The sequence below is a fragment of the Anolis sagrei genome, chromosome Y (assembly GCF_037176765.1).
Source record: "Anolis sagrei isolate rAnoSag1 chromosome Y, rAnoSag1.mat, whole genome shotgun sequence".
NCBI classification, from domain to species: Eukaryota; Metazoa; Chordata; class Lepidosauria; order Squamata; family Dactyloidae; genus Anolis; species Anolis sagrei.
The window spans coordinates 14,216,957-14,234,742 of record NC_090035.1 but is presented as its reverse complement, the minus strand read 5'-3'; the positions used below and the strand labels follow the sequence as shown (position 1 = coordinate 14,234,742).

The following is a 17,786-nucleotide window of genomic DNA, read 5'->3' as shown; positions in this document are numbered from 1 at the left end:
AGAGAGCTTTAATCCCTACCAAAGTGGGGTGCTGCTGCTATTCAACTGTAGGTACTGCTATAACTTTTATAATCCACACTGTTTTTTGATTGAGTTGCAGTCATTGCCATTAAAATAGTTAAGTTTTAGATGAGAAAATGTTTTGATAATGATGTCTGTGAGGAACCCCATGGGAAGGCTAGAGAGGGACCGACACAGGAATCAACTGAGGACATGAAAAGTATAAAGGGAAACAATTCCAAACCTTGTTTATATAGTAAAGATTATGTGAAACTTATATTTAATATGCTATATATGCGCGTAACTCTACATACTGGCACAATAAAAGTGTAATTGAAAGAAACTCCAATAAAATCAGATTGAGTTGTTCTTTGGTAGTTGAGTGACTCCTTTGTTGCCCAAAATGCCGGAAACCAAATGGGTCACAACTTGCCCAAGGCAAGGCTGAGAGGAACATTCAAAAGGCAGGTTTGCAATGATGATGATTGGCATTATTTCTATTATTATTATTATTATTATTATTATTATTATTATTATTCTAAAGGTAAGTTTGCGATTATGATGATTATAATGGAAAGAGTAGGTTTCAGATTAAGATGGTTACTATTGCTATTATTATTCTAAAGGTAAGTTTGTAATGATGATGGTGAGTATAATAATGGAATGGGTAGGTTTCCGATGATGATGGATACTATTACTATTATTATTCTAAAGGTAAGTTTGTGAAGATGATGATTAGTATAATAATGGAAACAGTAGGTTTCTGATGATGATGGTTACTATTACTATTATTATTCTAAAGGTAAGTTTGTGATGATGATGATGAGTATAATAATGGAATGGGTAGGTTTCCGATGATGATGGATACTATTACTATTATTATTATACTAAAGGTAAGTTTGTGATGATGATGATCACTATTATTATTATTCAAAATTTTGGTTTCTGATTATTATTATTATTTGAAACACAAGATGAGTCCCCAGCAGATAAGATCACTCTGCTGTCCGTTGTACTGGATCACTATAATAATAATAATAATAATAATTATTATTATTATTATTATTCAAAGGGCAGGTTTGCAGTGATGATGATTCAAAGGGTAGGTTTCTGATGACAATTACTATTATTATGATTACTACTATTATTACTCAAAGAGTAGGTTTCTGATGATGTTTCAAAGGGTAGGTTTCTGATGATGATGGTGATGATTCAAAGGGTAGGTTCATAATGATGATTCAAACAGTATGATGATTACTACTACTATTATTATTAGAAGGGTATATTTGTGATAGTGGTGATTCGTATTATCATTACAGTAGATTCTTGTTTATCCAACCTTCGCTCATCCAACGTTTTGTATTATCCAACGCAGTCTGCCTCCCGCCCGGATCCACAGCTGTTTCAATACATTGCTATGTTTTGGTGCTAAATTCGTAAATACAGTATTTACTACATAATATTACCATGTCTTGAACTGCTTTTTCTGTCAATTTGTTGTAAAACATGATGTTTTGGTGCTTAATTTGTAAAATCATAATGTAATTTGACGTTTAATAGGCTTTTCCTTGATTACTTCTGATTATCCAACATTTCGCTTATCCAATATTCTGCTGGATAATCAAGACTCTACTGTATTATTATTCAAAGAGTGGGTTTCTGATCATCATCATTATCATCATCATTCCCCTTTCCTCTCTTATACAAAGCTCTAAGAAGCCAGGAAAAAAAAACTTGCAAAGCCATTACCCTGTTTTAACAGTTTATTAAGCCCATTCACATTTAACGAAGGCCACGCCTCCCCTTGCACCCTTTTAGCAATTTGGCCCCACTTTAGCTCTCATGGCTCTGTTCTTGGCAATCTTGGGATTTGTAGTGCTAGCAGGGTTCTTTGAGAGATCTAAAATTGAGGGTCCCTGGAACAGGGATGAATCAACACAGAGGTTGACTGACAAGACCCTGCTGGGGCTGAAGCCCTAAACATCTCCAGGGCCAAAGAGAGGGATCCATTGGATTAGAGCTTCCGAAGAGAGGAGGGTAAGGATCTCCCCACAGTGCTTGGATGGGTCCAAGGCAGTGAGAATGGGATTGAACTGGACTCAGCCAAAATGGCTGGGCGTGGACTATCCCTTCCCCTCAAACTGGGCTCAGTTTGCAAAAATCCAACCATAATGCACCCCAAAACTCACACATAAAGGAGGGGCAAGGGAAGACAAAGGCACTTGGACAACTGGCCAAGACTGTGCGGCTACCAGTGAAGAGCCCTTTGCCGTGGTCAACCTTTCCTTTGCTTCAGCCTCTCCATAGCCTTCTGGAGGGACTTCTGGATGGAGTCCCTGGAGATGAAGCCCACGAAATTCTGGATGTCGGCCTCCCGATGCGCCACCAAACGATCCAGCGTTGGCTTCCGCATCAAAGATTTGGAAAGCTGCCTGGCGTGATCTGCAAAAAGAGGCAAGCACCTAGAATGAAGTCTCTCCATTGGCACAAAGTGTGGACAGACAGGGGAATAGACCCCAATCTAATCTTCACAGATATCCCTTGGGGTGCATCTACACTGCAGAATGAATGCAGTTTTACCCCACTTGACGTTTCCCAGCTCAATGCTATGGAATCCAGGGCAACTAGCTTTGTAAGGTCTTTCACCTTCTCTGCCAACTGTTATGACTCCTTAGAAGTCATGTCATACATGTCAACATGAGACATACAAGCTGAATTTTGCAATGTTTTTGCCTTCTCTGCCCATTGTCACGACTCCCTAGGATTCATGCCATAGATACGCAAGCTGAAGTTTTGCAAGGTCTTTCACCTTCTCTACCAACTATCACGACTCCTTAGAAGTCATACCATAAATGTCAACATGAGGCATACAAGCTGAATTTTGCAATCTCTTTTGCCTTCTCTGCCCACTTTCATGACTCCCTAGGATTCGTGCCATAACTATCAACATGTGATATGCAAGATGAAGTTTTGCAAGGTCTTTCACCTTCTCTACCAACTATTACGACTCCTTAGAAGTCATGCCATAAATGCCAATGTGAGACATCCAAGGTTCACAACCTGGGTGTGATCCTAGATTCATTGTTGAGCCTGGAACCCCAGGTTTCAGCGGTGACCAGGGGAGCATTTATACAGTTAAAGCTTGTGTGCCGGTTGGGCCCATACCTTGGGAAGTCTGACTTGGCCATGGTACTCCACGCTCTGGTTACATCCCATATAGACTACTGCAGTGCGCTCTACAGGGGGCTGCCTTTGAAGACTGTTTGGAAGCTTCAAATGGTCCAGCGGGCGGCAGCCAGGTTGCTAAGAGGAGCGGCGCTCAGGGAGCATACAACTCCTCTGCTGTGCCAGCTCCACTGCCTGCCAGTTTGCTACTGGGCACAATTCAAATTGCTGGCTTTAGCCTATAAAGCCCTAAACGGTTCCGGCCCAGCTTACCTGTCTGAACTCTCCTTATGAACCATCTAGGAACTTAAGATCGTCTGGGGAGGCTCTGCTCTCAATCCTGCCTTCTTCACAGGCATATTTGGTGGGGACGAGAGACAGGGCCTTCTCAGTGGTGACCCCTCAGCTGTGGAACTCCCTCTCTAGGGATATTAGGTCAGCCCCCTCCCTCCTGACTTTCCAGAAAAAAGTAAAGACAAGCTTTTGGAAATGCAGTGTAATAGATAAATATGGTACTATGAAAGAGTGAACATAGAACGGCTTAGACAATGATAATGAAACATGAGTTTAACTAGAAGATATTGGTGATTATATGTTTTTAATGGTTTTTATATGGTTCTTATATGGATTTTTGTTATGTCATGTTAAATGTTTTTAATGGTATTTATGACTGTTGTGGCCTTCTTGAATCGCCTTCGGGCTGAGAAAGGCGGGATAGAAATACTTTAAATAAATAAATATGGATTGTGTTCTGTTCTGTTGCAAGACAGATCTCTTAAAGTGCCAGACCAGTATTTAGTAGCAATAAGTAGTAGTCTTTCTTCCCCTCCTAATACTCCCAGTAGTATCACTACTCGAAGACTCCATCACAACATGTACTATAGAGAAACTTACAGGGTTTTGCGGCGGACTCTAGAGCAACCAAAGAACCGAGGAAACCATAAACAATCTGCTTATTCCTGAGATTGGTGAGATCTAGTAAGGTTGAACCTCTTACTATAGATTTACATTACAATACAAAACTTTATCATGGTCCATGACCAGGACAAGTGCCCTGGGAAGGGGAAACACCGTTCCCAAGCAAGGCAGATATTAAAAAACAGAACAGAAAATAGCCTGAAACTACAGCCCAAAAACACAGGTCAATGCAGCAGGTATGGAACCAAGGGGAGCGGGAGACTGATAGGAGGAGTCAAAGCACTGGGGGGGGGGGCACTAAATGGGACGGGAGGGGCATATTACATTTCAGCTGCAACAGGTTGCTCTAACTACATTCCCAACAGGGTGTTGCCTTGCGGGGTCAGTCATCATCTGTCTAATTTTAAGTGCTGCAGCACAAAACTGAGCAACACTGTAAGTTATTGTAGTGCTAGAGTTCAAAAGCAGCAGGGTGGAGTAATATTTTTCAGTGAGCCCTGGATATTTTAGAAGACTTGGTGTAATGAGATGACTTCTAAGATCTCTGTAGAAGAGTGCTTCTCAACCTGGAGGATGGGACCCCTGGGGGTGTTGTGAGGGGGTTTCAGAGAGGCCGCCAAAGACTATCAGAAAACATATATTTTTAGCAATCCCTTTGGAAGAAGGCTGAAGATCACTTCTCCTGTCCTTCTCTTCCTTTTTGGAAACAGACTGCAAATCGCCAAAGGCCCTCCTTTGTTGTGATTGACCAGCCTCTCAGCCAAGGGGCGGGCTGTTTCAGAGACTCAAAGTGGAAGGGGAAAGTAGGCATGCTCTGCGCATTGCAGCATTGTGCACATGAGGGAGAACATGTGAGGCTGGAGGGAGGTTTGCGGCAGTGAGTAGCTTCAAGGCATGGGGGTTCTGTGCGGGAAGTTTGGCCCAATTCTCTTCTTGGTGAGGTTCAGAATGCTCTTTGATTGTAGGTGAACTACAAATCTCAGCAACTACAACTCCCCGATGTCAAGGTCTATTTTCCCCAAACTCTACGAGTGTTCACATTTGGTCATATTGAATATTTGTGCCAAGTTTGGTCCAGATCTATCATTGTTTGAGTCCACAGCGCTCTCTGGATGTAGGTGAACTACAACTCCAAAACACAAAGTCAATGCCCACCAAACCCTTCCAGTATTTCCTCTTAGTCACGGGAGTTCTGTATGCCAAGTTTGGTTCAATTCCATCGTTGGTGGAGTTCAGAATGGTCTTTGATTGTAGGTGAACTATAAATCCCAGCAATTACAACTCCCATATGTCAAGGTCTATTTTTTCCAAACTCCACTAGTGTTCACATTTGGGCATATTGAGTATTCGTGCCAAGTTTGGTCCAGATCTATCATTGTTTGAATCCACAGTGCTCTCTGGATGTAGGTGAACTACAACTCCAAAACACAAGTTCAATGCCCACCAAACCCTTCCAGTACTTTCTCTTGGTCGTGGAAATTCTGTGTGCCGAGGACAGAGCCATGAGAGCTAAAGTGGGTCTGTGCCAAGATTGGTTCAATTCCATCGTTGGTGAAGTTCAGAATGGTCTTTGATTGTGGGTGAACTATAAATCCCAGCAACTACAACTCCCAAATGACAAAATCAATCCCAAACCCCATCTGTATTCAAATTTGGGCATATTGAGTATTTGTGCCAAATTTGGTCCAGTGAATGAAAATACATCCTGCATATCGGATATTTATATTACAATTCATAACAGTAGCAAAATTACAGTTATGAAGGAGGGATGAAAATAATTTCATGGTTGGGGATCACCATAACATGAGGAACTATATTAAGGGGTCATGGCATTAAGAAGGCTTAGAAACACTGCTGTAGAGGCATTGAAGGAGAACGTGCTCAGTTGTTTCTATGTGCCCGGACTCTCAGGGGCATAATCTCTCCTTGAAGGGGGTCTTCCAATACCCCCCTCCCCCTCCAATACAGCCAATGGGAGGGCATGGCATCTTGCAACTGTACTCTATTAGCTCAGACTGCACAGATCCTGACTCAAATTACAACTCCAAGGATCTCATAGCATTGAGCCATTGGTAGTCAAAGTGGTGCCAAACTGTATTCGTTATTCCAGATGCATCCTTGGAGCGACTGGCAACCTTCCTTGCCACACCTGGGGAAGTTTGGGAAGCATTTCTCACCTGGGATGGCCAACCACTGTGCCATGACCTCTGTGGCTCGGAGGGGGACCTTCTCTACCGGCACCAACTCATCCACCAGGCCAATTTGGAGGGCCTCTGCCGGGGAATAGAGGAGGCCCAGTTGGAGGGAGCGCTCTGCAGCCCGGTGTCCGATGGTGTTCGTGATGGTGTCTTTGAACCTGGGCAAAGAACAAAAAACAATTATTGGAACTTGGAAAATAGCAGGTAAAGATGGGAATAAAAAATTATTGGAACAATTATTGGAACTTGGAAAATAGCAGGTAAAGATGGGAATAAAAATGGGCTGAAATTGTAAATTGCATGTTTGCAGCTACCCAAACAATAGTACCTATATATTCAGTATAAAGGTCACTACTTGGATGGCACCACGAGATGCAGAGCCAACCTTCAGAAATGGGGCTACAAAGTGGAATCCACGATATGCGAGTGTGGAGAAGAGTAAACCACAAGCCACCTGCTGCAATGCAACCTGAGCCCTGCCACATGCACAAGGGAGGACCTTCTTGTGGCAACACCAGAGGCATTTCAAGTGGCCAGATACTGGTCAAAGGACATTTAATCAACTACCAAGCTTGCAAACTTTGTGTTTTGTTTGACAGTTGTTTGTTTGTTAAAAAATGCAATGCAATTATTTGGTCTGCCCCTGACATGATAAATAAATACTTGGATGAGCAACACTTGAGTTGTTCAGCAACACTTGAGTTGTGCCTCAATAGGATCATATACATTTAGGTATTAAGAAACACTGTCAAAAGCAAAGTTAAAACCCAGTATTGAATATGATAGTTAAAATGGTATTTAATATTTGTAGGGTAAGGTGACGATGGTAAATACTGAAATAAATATTAAAACCTTCTAAAATTGTGATAGCACCTGCAAACTTGATAAGCATGCCTATTGTGGATTCTCATGGATTTGTTTTAAATAGTTTTAATTCCTCCTCCTCCCTGCTAAGGCAAAGAAGCCCTCACCAGAATGGGGCCACGATACCCAGCTGCGTCTCATTCAATCCAATGCGGAACTTGGGGTTGTCAGCCATGATGCGGTAGTCGCACGACAGGGACATCAAGCAGCCTCCAGCTGGACTAGATCCCTAAGAGAGAGAGAGAGAGAGAGAGAGAGAGAAATGAGAGAAGGACAAGGTGAGGATTTGGGGCATCTCTGGATTTAAGTCCTTGCAACTGTCCTTTTTTGCATGTTGAAATGATTAACCCCTCGGATGGATTTTTGGGGAGATGGAGGTGGCTGGTTGATTTTGGGATGAGGAAAACCCTTCCAAACTGCATGCATCACCTCCACAAAGGTAATTTTTAAAAATGTGGATGTTACACCACATAGTTTCAGCATTAGACCAGAGTTTGAATCCATACAAACCCATTGGGAGATCCTGGGGAAGCCACACTCTCTCAGCTTCAGAGGCGAACTCTGTGTGGATGAATTTGGCCAAGAGAACCTCATGAGAGGTTGATGTTAGGGCTACCGAAAGTCAAAAATAATCACAACAAGCAATGGGATTTTTTTCAGGAGCTGAAAAACTTGTTCCAACCCATTTTTGCAGGGTGTTTGCTAGAGTTGCAGTGAACCAGATCCCAAATGCAAGAGGAATGGACTTTGCCAAAGAGAAAGGAAGGGAATTCGGAGCCCAAAGGCCAGGAAACTCACATTAATGGCAGCGACGGTGGCCACGCGGGAATGGTAAAGGGTCAGCCAAATCTCCTGGACCACTTTCCAGAACTCTGTATAGTGAGCCTCGTTCTTGCCGCTCATTTCAGTGATGTCCAGCCCTGCGGAGAAAATGCCTGGCAGGGCCTGCAGGGAACAGAATAGGGAAGAAAAGTTACCCTGTTTACTTGAATCTAATGCTCACCTTTTGGGGTTAAATGACCTCGCCCAAATTAAGATGCACGCAAGATTTGCATAATAGTCATCTTAGTGCTGAGCCAAAGCCAAAGGGAAAGCTGCTTCTGAAGATCCTCTTTGAGAGCCATCATCTCTCATTTAATTACACTGAGTCAATGCTATGCAATCCTGGGATTTGTAGTTTGGTGAGAAATCCACATCCTTTGGCAGAGAAGGCTGAAGGCATTGTAAAATGACAGCTCTCATGACTCCACAGCAGTGAGGTGAGGCAATATGTGCATTCATTCTGCAGCATAGATGCATCTGATTGGATGATGTATTAGATTTGAGTAAAAATTGGGTATATTCCCTCGTTGTTTCCTCCTACTTCTATGTCCAGACTAAGCCCCTGGGAAAATGAATAATTTGCATGGTTTCCCATAATAATTTATTGCGTACCGAAGTCAGGATGACTCCGCGGCAAGCCTTGTCATTCTCCAGCTTCTCCAAACTGATGGAAAACTCAGTTAGTAATTCCAGGTTGAGGCTGTTCACTGGCGGATGCTTCATCGTCATTGTTGCGACTCCTACAAAGCAAACGAAAAAGGAATTATAACTCAAGACAAGAATCATAACAATGAAGAGAAAAAAACCCTACATTACAATGAAGGGTTTAGTTTGGGCAGCGGCTTGCAGTAGGATGAGCACATTTCCATGTTCTAACTTGGCTTAATTTCCTCATTTTATTAGACTACCAACTTAATAAAACAATCTAGCACATGAAACTAGAAATCCCAGCTTTGTATGATAGTTCTACCAATGTAAATGTGGCATTATTATTGTTGTTGTTGTTTATATATTTTTTGAAAAAATGAAATAAACATGATATTTTTGGCAGCCTTCAAAACTCAGGCTGAAGGCTGTTTTATTTACCTGTGTTTTCATCCAACTCCACCAGGATTTTGCTGTTGCTGAAGAGCCTGTTTTGGACGGAGGGCCTTCTGGTCAGTCTCTGGACGCTGCTCTGGTTGCCTTGGAGCCGGGAGAAAAGCCCTGCAAAGAAGTCCAAAGGTCGCCCCCCCACCCCCAAAGGGACAATGTGAACATTTCTCCTTTGAACTGCATGATATGGTCAGTGTAGACCCAGATAATGCTATTTAGATGCACTGAATGGCTGAGATAGTGAGTGTAGACCCCTTTACTGCCCTTTAACTGCACTGGACAGCCTGACATGGTCAGTGTAGACCCACATAATTCCGTTTAATTGTATTGAACTGCATGCTATGGTCTGTGTAGACCCATAGAATGCCTTTAAACTGCATTGAATGGTCTGATATGGTCTGTGTACTCATATAACATCCTTTAACTGCATTGAACAGCCTGATATTATCAGTGTAGACCTATTTCATGCCAATTTTTGTTGTTTATTCGTTCAGTTGCTTCCGACTCTTCGTGACCTCATGGAAGGAAAAAGGAAGAGGGGCCGTCACCACCCCCAGCTCCTTCAAGGTCAATCCAGTCACTTCAAGGATACCATCCATCCATCTTGCCTTTGGTCGGCCCCTCTTCCTTTTTCCTTCCATTTCCCCCAGGATCATTGCCTTCTCTAAGCTTTCCTTTCTTCTCATGATGTGGCCAAAGCACTTCATCTTTGCCTCTAATATCCTTCCCTCCAATGAGTAGTTGGGCTTTATTTCCTGGAGTATGGACTGGTTGGATCTTCTCACGGTCCAAGGCACTCTCAGAACTTTCCTCCAGCACCACTGTTCAAAAGCATCTATCTTCCTTCTCTCAGCCTTCCCTATGGCCCAGCTCTCACATCCGTAGGTTACTAAGGGGAATATCATTGCTTTAACTATGCAGATCTTTGTTGCCAGTGTGATGTCTCTACTCTTCACTATTTTATTGAGGTTGGACATTGCTCTCCTCCCAAGAAGGAAGCGTCTCCTGATTTCTCGGCTGAAGTCTGCGTCTGCATTCATCTTTACACCTAGAAATACAAAGTTTGTCACTGCCTCCACGTTTTCTCCCTCTATTTGCCAGTTATCAGTCTTGTTGCCATAATCTTGGTTTTTTGGATGTTTAGCTGCAACCCAGCTTTTGCACTTTCTTCTTTCACCTTGATTAGAAGACTCCTCAGCTCCTCCTCCCTTTCGGCCATCGAAGTGGTATCATCTGCATATCTAAGGTTGTTAATGTTTCTTCCAATTTTAACCCCAGCCTTGCATTCGTCAAGCCCCGCACGTCGCAAGTTGAATAGATTGGATGAGAGTATACAACCCTGCCGTACGCCCTTCCCAATCTTGAACCAGTTTGTTGTTCCGTGGTCTGTTCTTACTGTTGCTACTTGGTCCTTATACTGATTCCTCAGGAGAGAGACAAGGTGGCTTGGTATCCCCATACTACCAAGAGCAGAAGACAGTTCCATCTTGTCTTTACTAATAATATATAATGTATATACATAAAATATTTATATAATGTAATACAATATACTAGTAATAATAATACTACAATATTATAATTATATATTTACATTACATGTAATATTACTAATAATATTACAATATAATGGTATAGTGCAATATAGTAATATATAATACTGATATATTACTAATATAATAAATTGTATGTATATATATCTTCTAAGCTGCTCTGAGTCCCCTTCGGGGTGAGAAGGGCGGCATATAAATGCCGTAACCAAATAAATAAATAAACTTGCCACAATTTATTATGATCCACACAGTCAATTAATGCCAATTAATTGCACTGAATAGCCTGATATCGTCAGTGGACACATATAATACCATTTAGCTCCATTGAACTGTGTGTTATGAATGAGGCTAACCCATGTAATGCCCTTTAATTGCACTGGATAGCCTAATTTGGTGAGTGCAGATCCATATAATGCCATTTAGCTGCATTGGATGGGTGTACTACGCTGACCCTAGCATGCATTATATGGCAGTGTCAGTCTAGTCCAGGAGTCCTCAAACTTTTTAAATGGAGGGCCAGGTCACAGTCCTTCAAACTGTTAGAGGGGCGGATTATAATTTGGAAAAAAAACCCCAATGAATGAATTCCTATGCACAGTGCACATCTCTTATTTGTAGTGCAAAAACCACTTCAAAACAATACAATAATTAAAATGAAGAACAATTTTAACAAATATAAACTTATTTGTATTTCAATGGGAAGTGTGGGTGATGAAGTAGGATTGTTGTTGTTGTGTGCTTTCAAGTCATTTCAGACTTAGGTTGACCCTGAGCGAGGGCCGGGTAAATGACCTTGGAGGGCCGTATCTGGCCCCCGGGCCTTAGTTTGAGGACCCCTGGTCTAGTCCTTCCTCTTTAGCAAAATAATACTGTTTTGGCATTGTATTGTTGAAGGCTTTCATGGCCAGAATCACTGGGTTGTTGTAGGTTTTTTCGGGCTATATGGCCATGTTCTAGAGGCATTCTCTCCTGACGTTTCGCCTGCATCTATGGCAAGCATCCTCAGAGGATGCTTGCCATGGATGCAGGCGAAAAGTCAGGAGAGAATGCCTCTAGAACATGGCCATATAGCCCAAAAAAACCTACAACAACCCACTGTTTTGGCATTGTTTGGCAGAGAAGGTTCAAGACCTTGCAAAGCTACAAATCCCACGGTTCCTTAGTACAGAGCCATGGCAGTCCAAGTAGAGCCAACCCGTATTTGTTCTCCAGCGAAGACCCATAGTCTCCTTTTACAAATGGACCTTTTTTGTGGGGAGGGGGCAAAAGGGGTTCTAACTTTCCAGCCAAGAGGCGACCCTCCAGATTGGGAAAGTGCCCCTTTTTGTTGGAGGACTAAAACTCCCAGAATTCACCCGGCCAGGATGATGGGAGTGTCAGTCCCGTAAAGAAGACCCTTCCCCAAGTTCAGAAAGACTATCAAGGCATCCTGGAAGATTCTGGGAGCTGCATTCCCCACAAGAGAGCAAAGTTTTGCAAAGTTGTCCCTTGCAATAAAAGGAGGCCTTTTGGGAAGTTGTCCCTTGCAAGCTGGCTGGCCCTTTGCACCCCCCCCCCCAACCCTCTGCAAGGTCCTTGATACCTGAGGAAGGGAGAAAGTGCCGACCCCACACCCGGGACCCCGCTGCTGCCGCCTGAGCCGCCATCTTCTTCTGAACGAGGCGGAGAGAAGAGGCTGGCTTTCTGGCTTCAGCCAAACCCCTTTCCTCCCTTTGTAGGACGCGGCCCCTTTAAGAGGAGGCCTGGGAAAGACCTTAGGTTACATAGAAGAGGTGGGTGGGTGTATAACTGGAGAGAACTATAACTCCCAAGGGCTGGGAGCTGTAGTACACTCGACCCAAACAGGCTGGGTGACTGTCCCCAAGCTGGGAAGTCTGAGTAGTGCTGAAAGGAGTCCATTAAATGGGGGAAACTATAACTCCCAAGGGTTGAGAGTTGTAGTACACCCGACCCAAACAGGCTGGGTGACTGTCCCCAAGCTGGGAAGTCTGAGTAGTGCTGAAAGGAGTCCATTAAATGGGGGAAACTATAACTCCCAAGGGCTGGGAGTTGAAGTACACCCGGCCCAAACAGGCTGGCCGACGGTCCTCAAGCTGGGAAGCATCGATAGTGCAGAAAGGAGTGCATTAAATGGGGAAAACTATAACTCCCAAGGGCTGGGAGTTGTAATACACCGACCCAATCAGGCTGGGTGACTGTCCCCAAACTGGGAAGACTGGTAGTGCAGAAAGGATTCAATTAAATGGAGGAAACTATAACTCCCAAGGGCTGGGAGTTGTAGTACACCGACCCAAACAGGCTGGCCGACGGTCCTCAAGCTGGGAAGCATCAATAGTGCAGAAAGGAGTGCATTAAATGGGGAAAACTATAACTCCCAAGGGCTGGGAGTTGTAATACACCAACCCAATCAGGCTGGGTGACTGTCCCCAAACTGGGAAGCCTGGTAGTGCAGAAAGGAGTCAATTAAACGGAGGAAACTATAACTCCCAAGGGCTGGGAGTTGTAGTACACCGACCCAAACAGGCTGGGTGACTGTCCCCAAACTGGGAAGCCTGGTAGTGCAGAAAGGAGTCAATTAAATGGAGGAAACTATAACTCCCAAGGACTGGGAGTTGTAGTACACCTGATTCAAACAGGCTGGCTGACTGTCCTCAAGCTGGGAAACATGGATAGTGCAGGAAGGAGTCCATTAAATGGGGGAAACTATAACTCCCAAGGGATGGGAGTTGTAGTACACCCAACCCAAACAGGCTGGGTGACTGTCCCCAAGCAGAGAAGCCTGGTACTGCAGAAAGGAGTCAATTAAATGGGGGAAACTATAACTCCCAATGACTGGGAGTTGTAGTACACCCGACCAAAGGTGTGTCAAGGCAGGAGAAACCCGGATAGTGCAAAGATTTCAGGGGGAAAGGAAACAATGGGGTACTATTCGGGGAAACTACAATTTCCAAGGTCTGGGAGTTGTAGTACATGCACACAAGGGAGTGAGAGTGTAAAAAATGAGCTCATTTTAAACTTTTCCCCTTCTCATTCCTTTTCCAGATGGGTTTGGCTACTACAGGTCCCATCATCCCCTCGTGGGAGTCGTTCCTAGAAAGGAGAGCAGAGGTCAAAAAAAAAAAGCAAGCCACAAACAGAAAGATCTAAAAGGCTCAGTGCGCATGCGGCCTCAATGAAGGGTCGCGCGGGCCGTGACGTCATCGCGCCGCGCGCAGGGAATTAGGAAAGGCAGGAAGGGGTTGTTTCCGGAAGTGGCGGGGTTTCGGCGGACCCCCGGCCTGACCCGACCCGGGAAGAGGCCGGGATGGAGGTCACCAGGAGCAGTGAGTGCAAAGCCGGGGGGGAAGGAAAGAGGGCCCCTGAGCATGTGCAGAGGACTTGGCGGCCTCGGGGCCTCTCCCCTTGAGGGCCTCATCGGGGTCTGAGGGCTCCCTCATCCTAAGCATGTGCAAAGTGCACCTAACGGGGTCCAAGGTCGTTTGGGATGGTTTTGGGGGGCTCCTCTGAGCATGTACAGAGTGCATACCTATGCAGAGACCCTCTTAAAGGGCCACAGATCATATGGGGCCTCTTGGGATGGTGGCATGGGAATCTCTGAGCATATACAGAGTGCACACATATATGTTGCCCATCCTCCGGGTTCCTAGATAATTTGGGGCCTGTTGGGAAAGAGGCAAAGGGGTCTCTGAGCATGTACAGAGTGCAGACATATACATTGGCCATCCTCTGTAGTCCTAGATAATTTGGGGCCTGTTGGGAGAGGCAAAGGGGTCTCTGAGCATGTACAGAGTTCACACATACAGAGACCATTCTCAGGGGTCCCTTGTAATCTAGGTGTTCTTGGGATAGTTCTCTAAGCATGTGCAGAGTGCACACATAAAGAGAGACCATTCTCAGGGGTCCCTGGTAATCTAGGTGTTCTTGGGATAGTTCTCTAAGCATGTGCAGAGTGCACACATACAGAGAGACCATTCTCAGGGGTCCCTGGTAATCTAGGTGTTCTTGGGATAGTTCTCTAAGCATGTGCAGAGTGCACACATACAGAGAGACCATTCTCAGGGGTCCCTGGTAACTTAGGTGTTCTTGGGATAGTTCTCTAAGCATGTACAGAGTGCACACATACAGAGAGACCATTCTCAGGGGTCCCTGGTAACTTAGGTGTTCTTGGGATAGTTCTCTAAGCATGTACAGAGTGCACACATACAGAGAGACCATTCTCAGGGGTCCCTGGTAACTTAGGTGTTCTTGGGATAGTTCTCTAAGCATGTGCAGAGTGCACACCTACAGAGAGACCATTCTCAGGGGTCCCTGGTAATCTAGGTGTTCTTGGGATAGTTCTCTAAGCATGTGCAGAGTGCACACATACAGAGAGACCATTCTCAGGGGTCCCTGGTAACTTAGGTGTTCTTGGGATAGTTCTCTAAGCATGTACAGAGTGCACACATACAGAGAGACCATTCTCAGGGATCCCTGGTAATCTAGGTGTTCTTGGGATAGTTCTCTAAGCATGTGCAGAGTGCACACATACAGAGAGACCATTCTCAGGGGTCCCTGGTAATCTAGGTGTTCTTGGGATAGTTCTCTAAGCATGTGCAAAGTGCACACATACAGAGAGACCATTCTCAGGGGTCCCTGGTAATCTAGGTGTTCTTGGGATAGTTCTCTAAGCATGTGCAGAGTGCACACATACAGAGAGACCATTCTCAGGGGTCCCTGGTAACTTAGGTGTTCTTGGGATAGTTCTCTAAGCATGTACAGAGTGCACACATACAGAGAGACCATTCTCAGGGGTCCCTGGTAATCTAGGTGTTCTTGGGATAGTTCTCTAAGCATGTGCAGAGTGCACACATACAGAGAGACCATTCTCAGGGGTCCCTGGTAATCTAGGTGTTCTTGGGATAGTTCTCTAAGCATGTGCAGAGTGCACACATACAGAGAGACCATTCTCAGGGGTCCCTGGTAATCTAGGTGTTCTTGGGATAGTTCTCTAAGCATGTGCAGAGTGCACACATACAGAGAGACCATTCTCAGGGGTCCCTGGTAATCTAGGTGTTCTTGGGATAGTTCTCTAAGCATGTGCAGAGTGCACACCTACAGAGAGACCATTCTCAGGGGTCCCTGGTAATCTAGGTGTTCTTGGGATAGTTCTCTAAGCATGTGCAGAGTGCACACATACAGAGAGACCATTCTCAGGGGTCCCTGGTAATCTAGGTGTTCTTGGGATAGTTCTCTAAGCATGTGCAGAGTGCACACATACAGAGAGACCATTCTCAGGGGTCCCTGGTAATCTAGGTGTTCTTGGGATAGTTCTCTAAGCATGTGCAGAGTGCACACATACAGAGAGACCATTCTCAGGGGTCCCTGGTAACTTAGGTGTTCTTGGGATAGTTCTCTAAGCATGTACAGAGTGCACACATACAGAGAGACCATTCTCAGGGGTCCCTGGTAATCTAGGTGTTCTTGGGATAGTTCTCTAAGCATGTGCAGAGTGCACACATACAGAGACCATTCTCATGGGTCCCTGGTAATCTAGGTGTTCTTGGGATAGTTCTCTAAGCATGTGCAGAGTGCACACATACAGAGAGACCATTCTCAGGGGTCCCTGGTAACTTAGGTGTTCTTGGGATAGTTCTCTAAGCATGTGCAGAGTGCACACATACAGAGACCATTCTCAGGGGTCCCTAGTAATTTAGGTGTTCTTGGGATAGTTCTCTAAGCATGTACAGAGTGCACACATACAGAGAGACCATTCTCAGGGGTCCCTGGTAATCTATGTGTTCTTGGGATAGTTCTCTAAGCATGTGCAGAGTGCACACATACAGAGAGACCGTTCTCAGGGGTCCCTGGTAACTTAGGTGTTCTTGGGATAGTTCTCTAAGCATGTACAGAGTGCACACATACAGAGAGACCATTCTCAGGATTCCCTGGTAACTTAGGTGTTCTTGGTATAGTTCTCTAAGCATGTACAGAGTGTACACATGCACAGAGACCATTTTAAAGTATCTAAGGTAATTCGGGGCCTCTTGGGAGGGAGGGAAAGAGGTCCACAGAATAGCATCTGCACTGGAGAACTAATTCGATTTGACGGCACTTTGGGTATCCGTGGCTCAGTGCTATGGAAGCATATACAGGGTGCATACATACAGAGGTAGAGGTCATCTTAAAGAATCCCAGGCAATTTGGAGCCTTTTGGGATGGGGCAAGGAGTTCCCAGTGCTTATATACACAGAGAACGTCCTCAGGATCCCAGATTATTTAGAGCAGTGGTTCTCAAACTGTGGGTCCCCAGGTGTTTTGGCCTACAATTCCCAGAAACCCCAGCCACTTTACTAGCTGTTAGGATTTCTGGGAGTTGAAAGCCAAAACATCTGGGGATCCACAGGTTGAGAACCATTGGTTTAGAGCAGTGGTTCTCAACCTGGGGTCCCCAGATGTTTTTGGCCTACAACTCCCAGAAATTCTAACAGTTGGTAAACTAGCTGGGATTTCTGGGAGTTGTAGGCCAAAAACATCTGGGGAGCCAGGTTGAGAACCACTGGTTTAGAGGCTCTTGGGATAGGATAAGGGGTTCTCTGAGCATATATGTAGTGCCTGCATACACAGAGACCACTTTAAAGCATCCCAGGTAATTTGGGGCCTTCTGAGAGGGAAGGAAAGAGGTATTTGAACATATACTGGGTGCATACATACATACACACAGAGAGATCATTTTAAAGAATTCCAGGCAGTTTGGAGCCTTTTGGGATGGGACAAGGACTTCTCTGATCATGTACAGAGTGCATATATACACAGATACTGTCTTTAGAGTCTCTGGGGATAGTAATAAGGGGTTCTCTGAGCATGTATGTAGTTCATAAATTCGCAGAGATGCTTTAAAGCATCTCAAGTAATTTGGGGCCTTTTAGGAGGGAGGCAAGTGGGTCTATGAGCATATACAGAGCATATACATACAGAGAGACCATCTTGAAGAATCCCAGGCAGTTCTGAGCCTTTGGGATGGTGGCAAGGGCTCCTCTGAGCGTATACAGAGTGCATACATACCCAGAGATCCCTGTAAACGATGTGATGGACGATGCAACGGAAAAATGATTTTAGTGATGAGACTCTGAGGACTTGTGTTTTATGGTTTTCGTTGTTTTATTGCTTTTATATGGTTTATATTATATGTAATGTT

The 17,786-nt window shown here is 44.6% G+C and overlaps 2 protein-coding genes across 2 annotated transcripts in view; one reads left to right on the top strand and one right to left on the bottom strand.

Annotated features, from left to right (window-relative positions):
- Positions 1–1,749: 1,749 nt before the first annotated feature.
- Positions 1,750–12,298, bottom strand: LOC137095394 (enoyl-CoA delta isomerase 1, mitochondrial-like). The gene is made up of 7 exons (XM_067462011.1): positions 12,195–12,298; positions 9,054–9,173; positions 8,580–8,707; positions 7,944–8,090; positions 7,253–7,374; positions 6,261–6,439; positions 1,750–2,442 (listed from the first exon to the last, which is right to left on the bottom strand). Exons 1-7 carry the CDS (start codon positions 12,256–12,258, stop codon positions 2,276–2,278), a joined length of 927 nt encoding a protein of 308 aa, XP_067318112.1. The 5' UTR covers positions 12,259–12,298; the 3' UTR covers positions 1,750–2,275.
- A 1,493-nt stretch (positions 12,299–13,791) lies between these two features.
- LOC137095228 (poly(A)-specific ribonuclease PARN-like) overlaps positions 13,792–17,786 on the top strand; it is a 29,779-nt gene continuing 25,784 nt past the window's right edge. Inside the window, exon 1 of the mRNA XM_067461655.1 lies at positions 13,792–13,935. Within this exon, the coding sequence (XP_067317756.1) occupies positions 13,917–13,935 (19 nt within the window). The 5' untranslated portion in view covers positions 13,792–13,916. The remainder of the gene's footprint in view (positions 13,936–17,786) is intronic.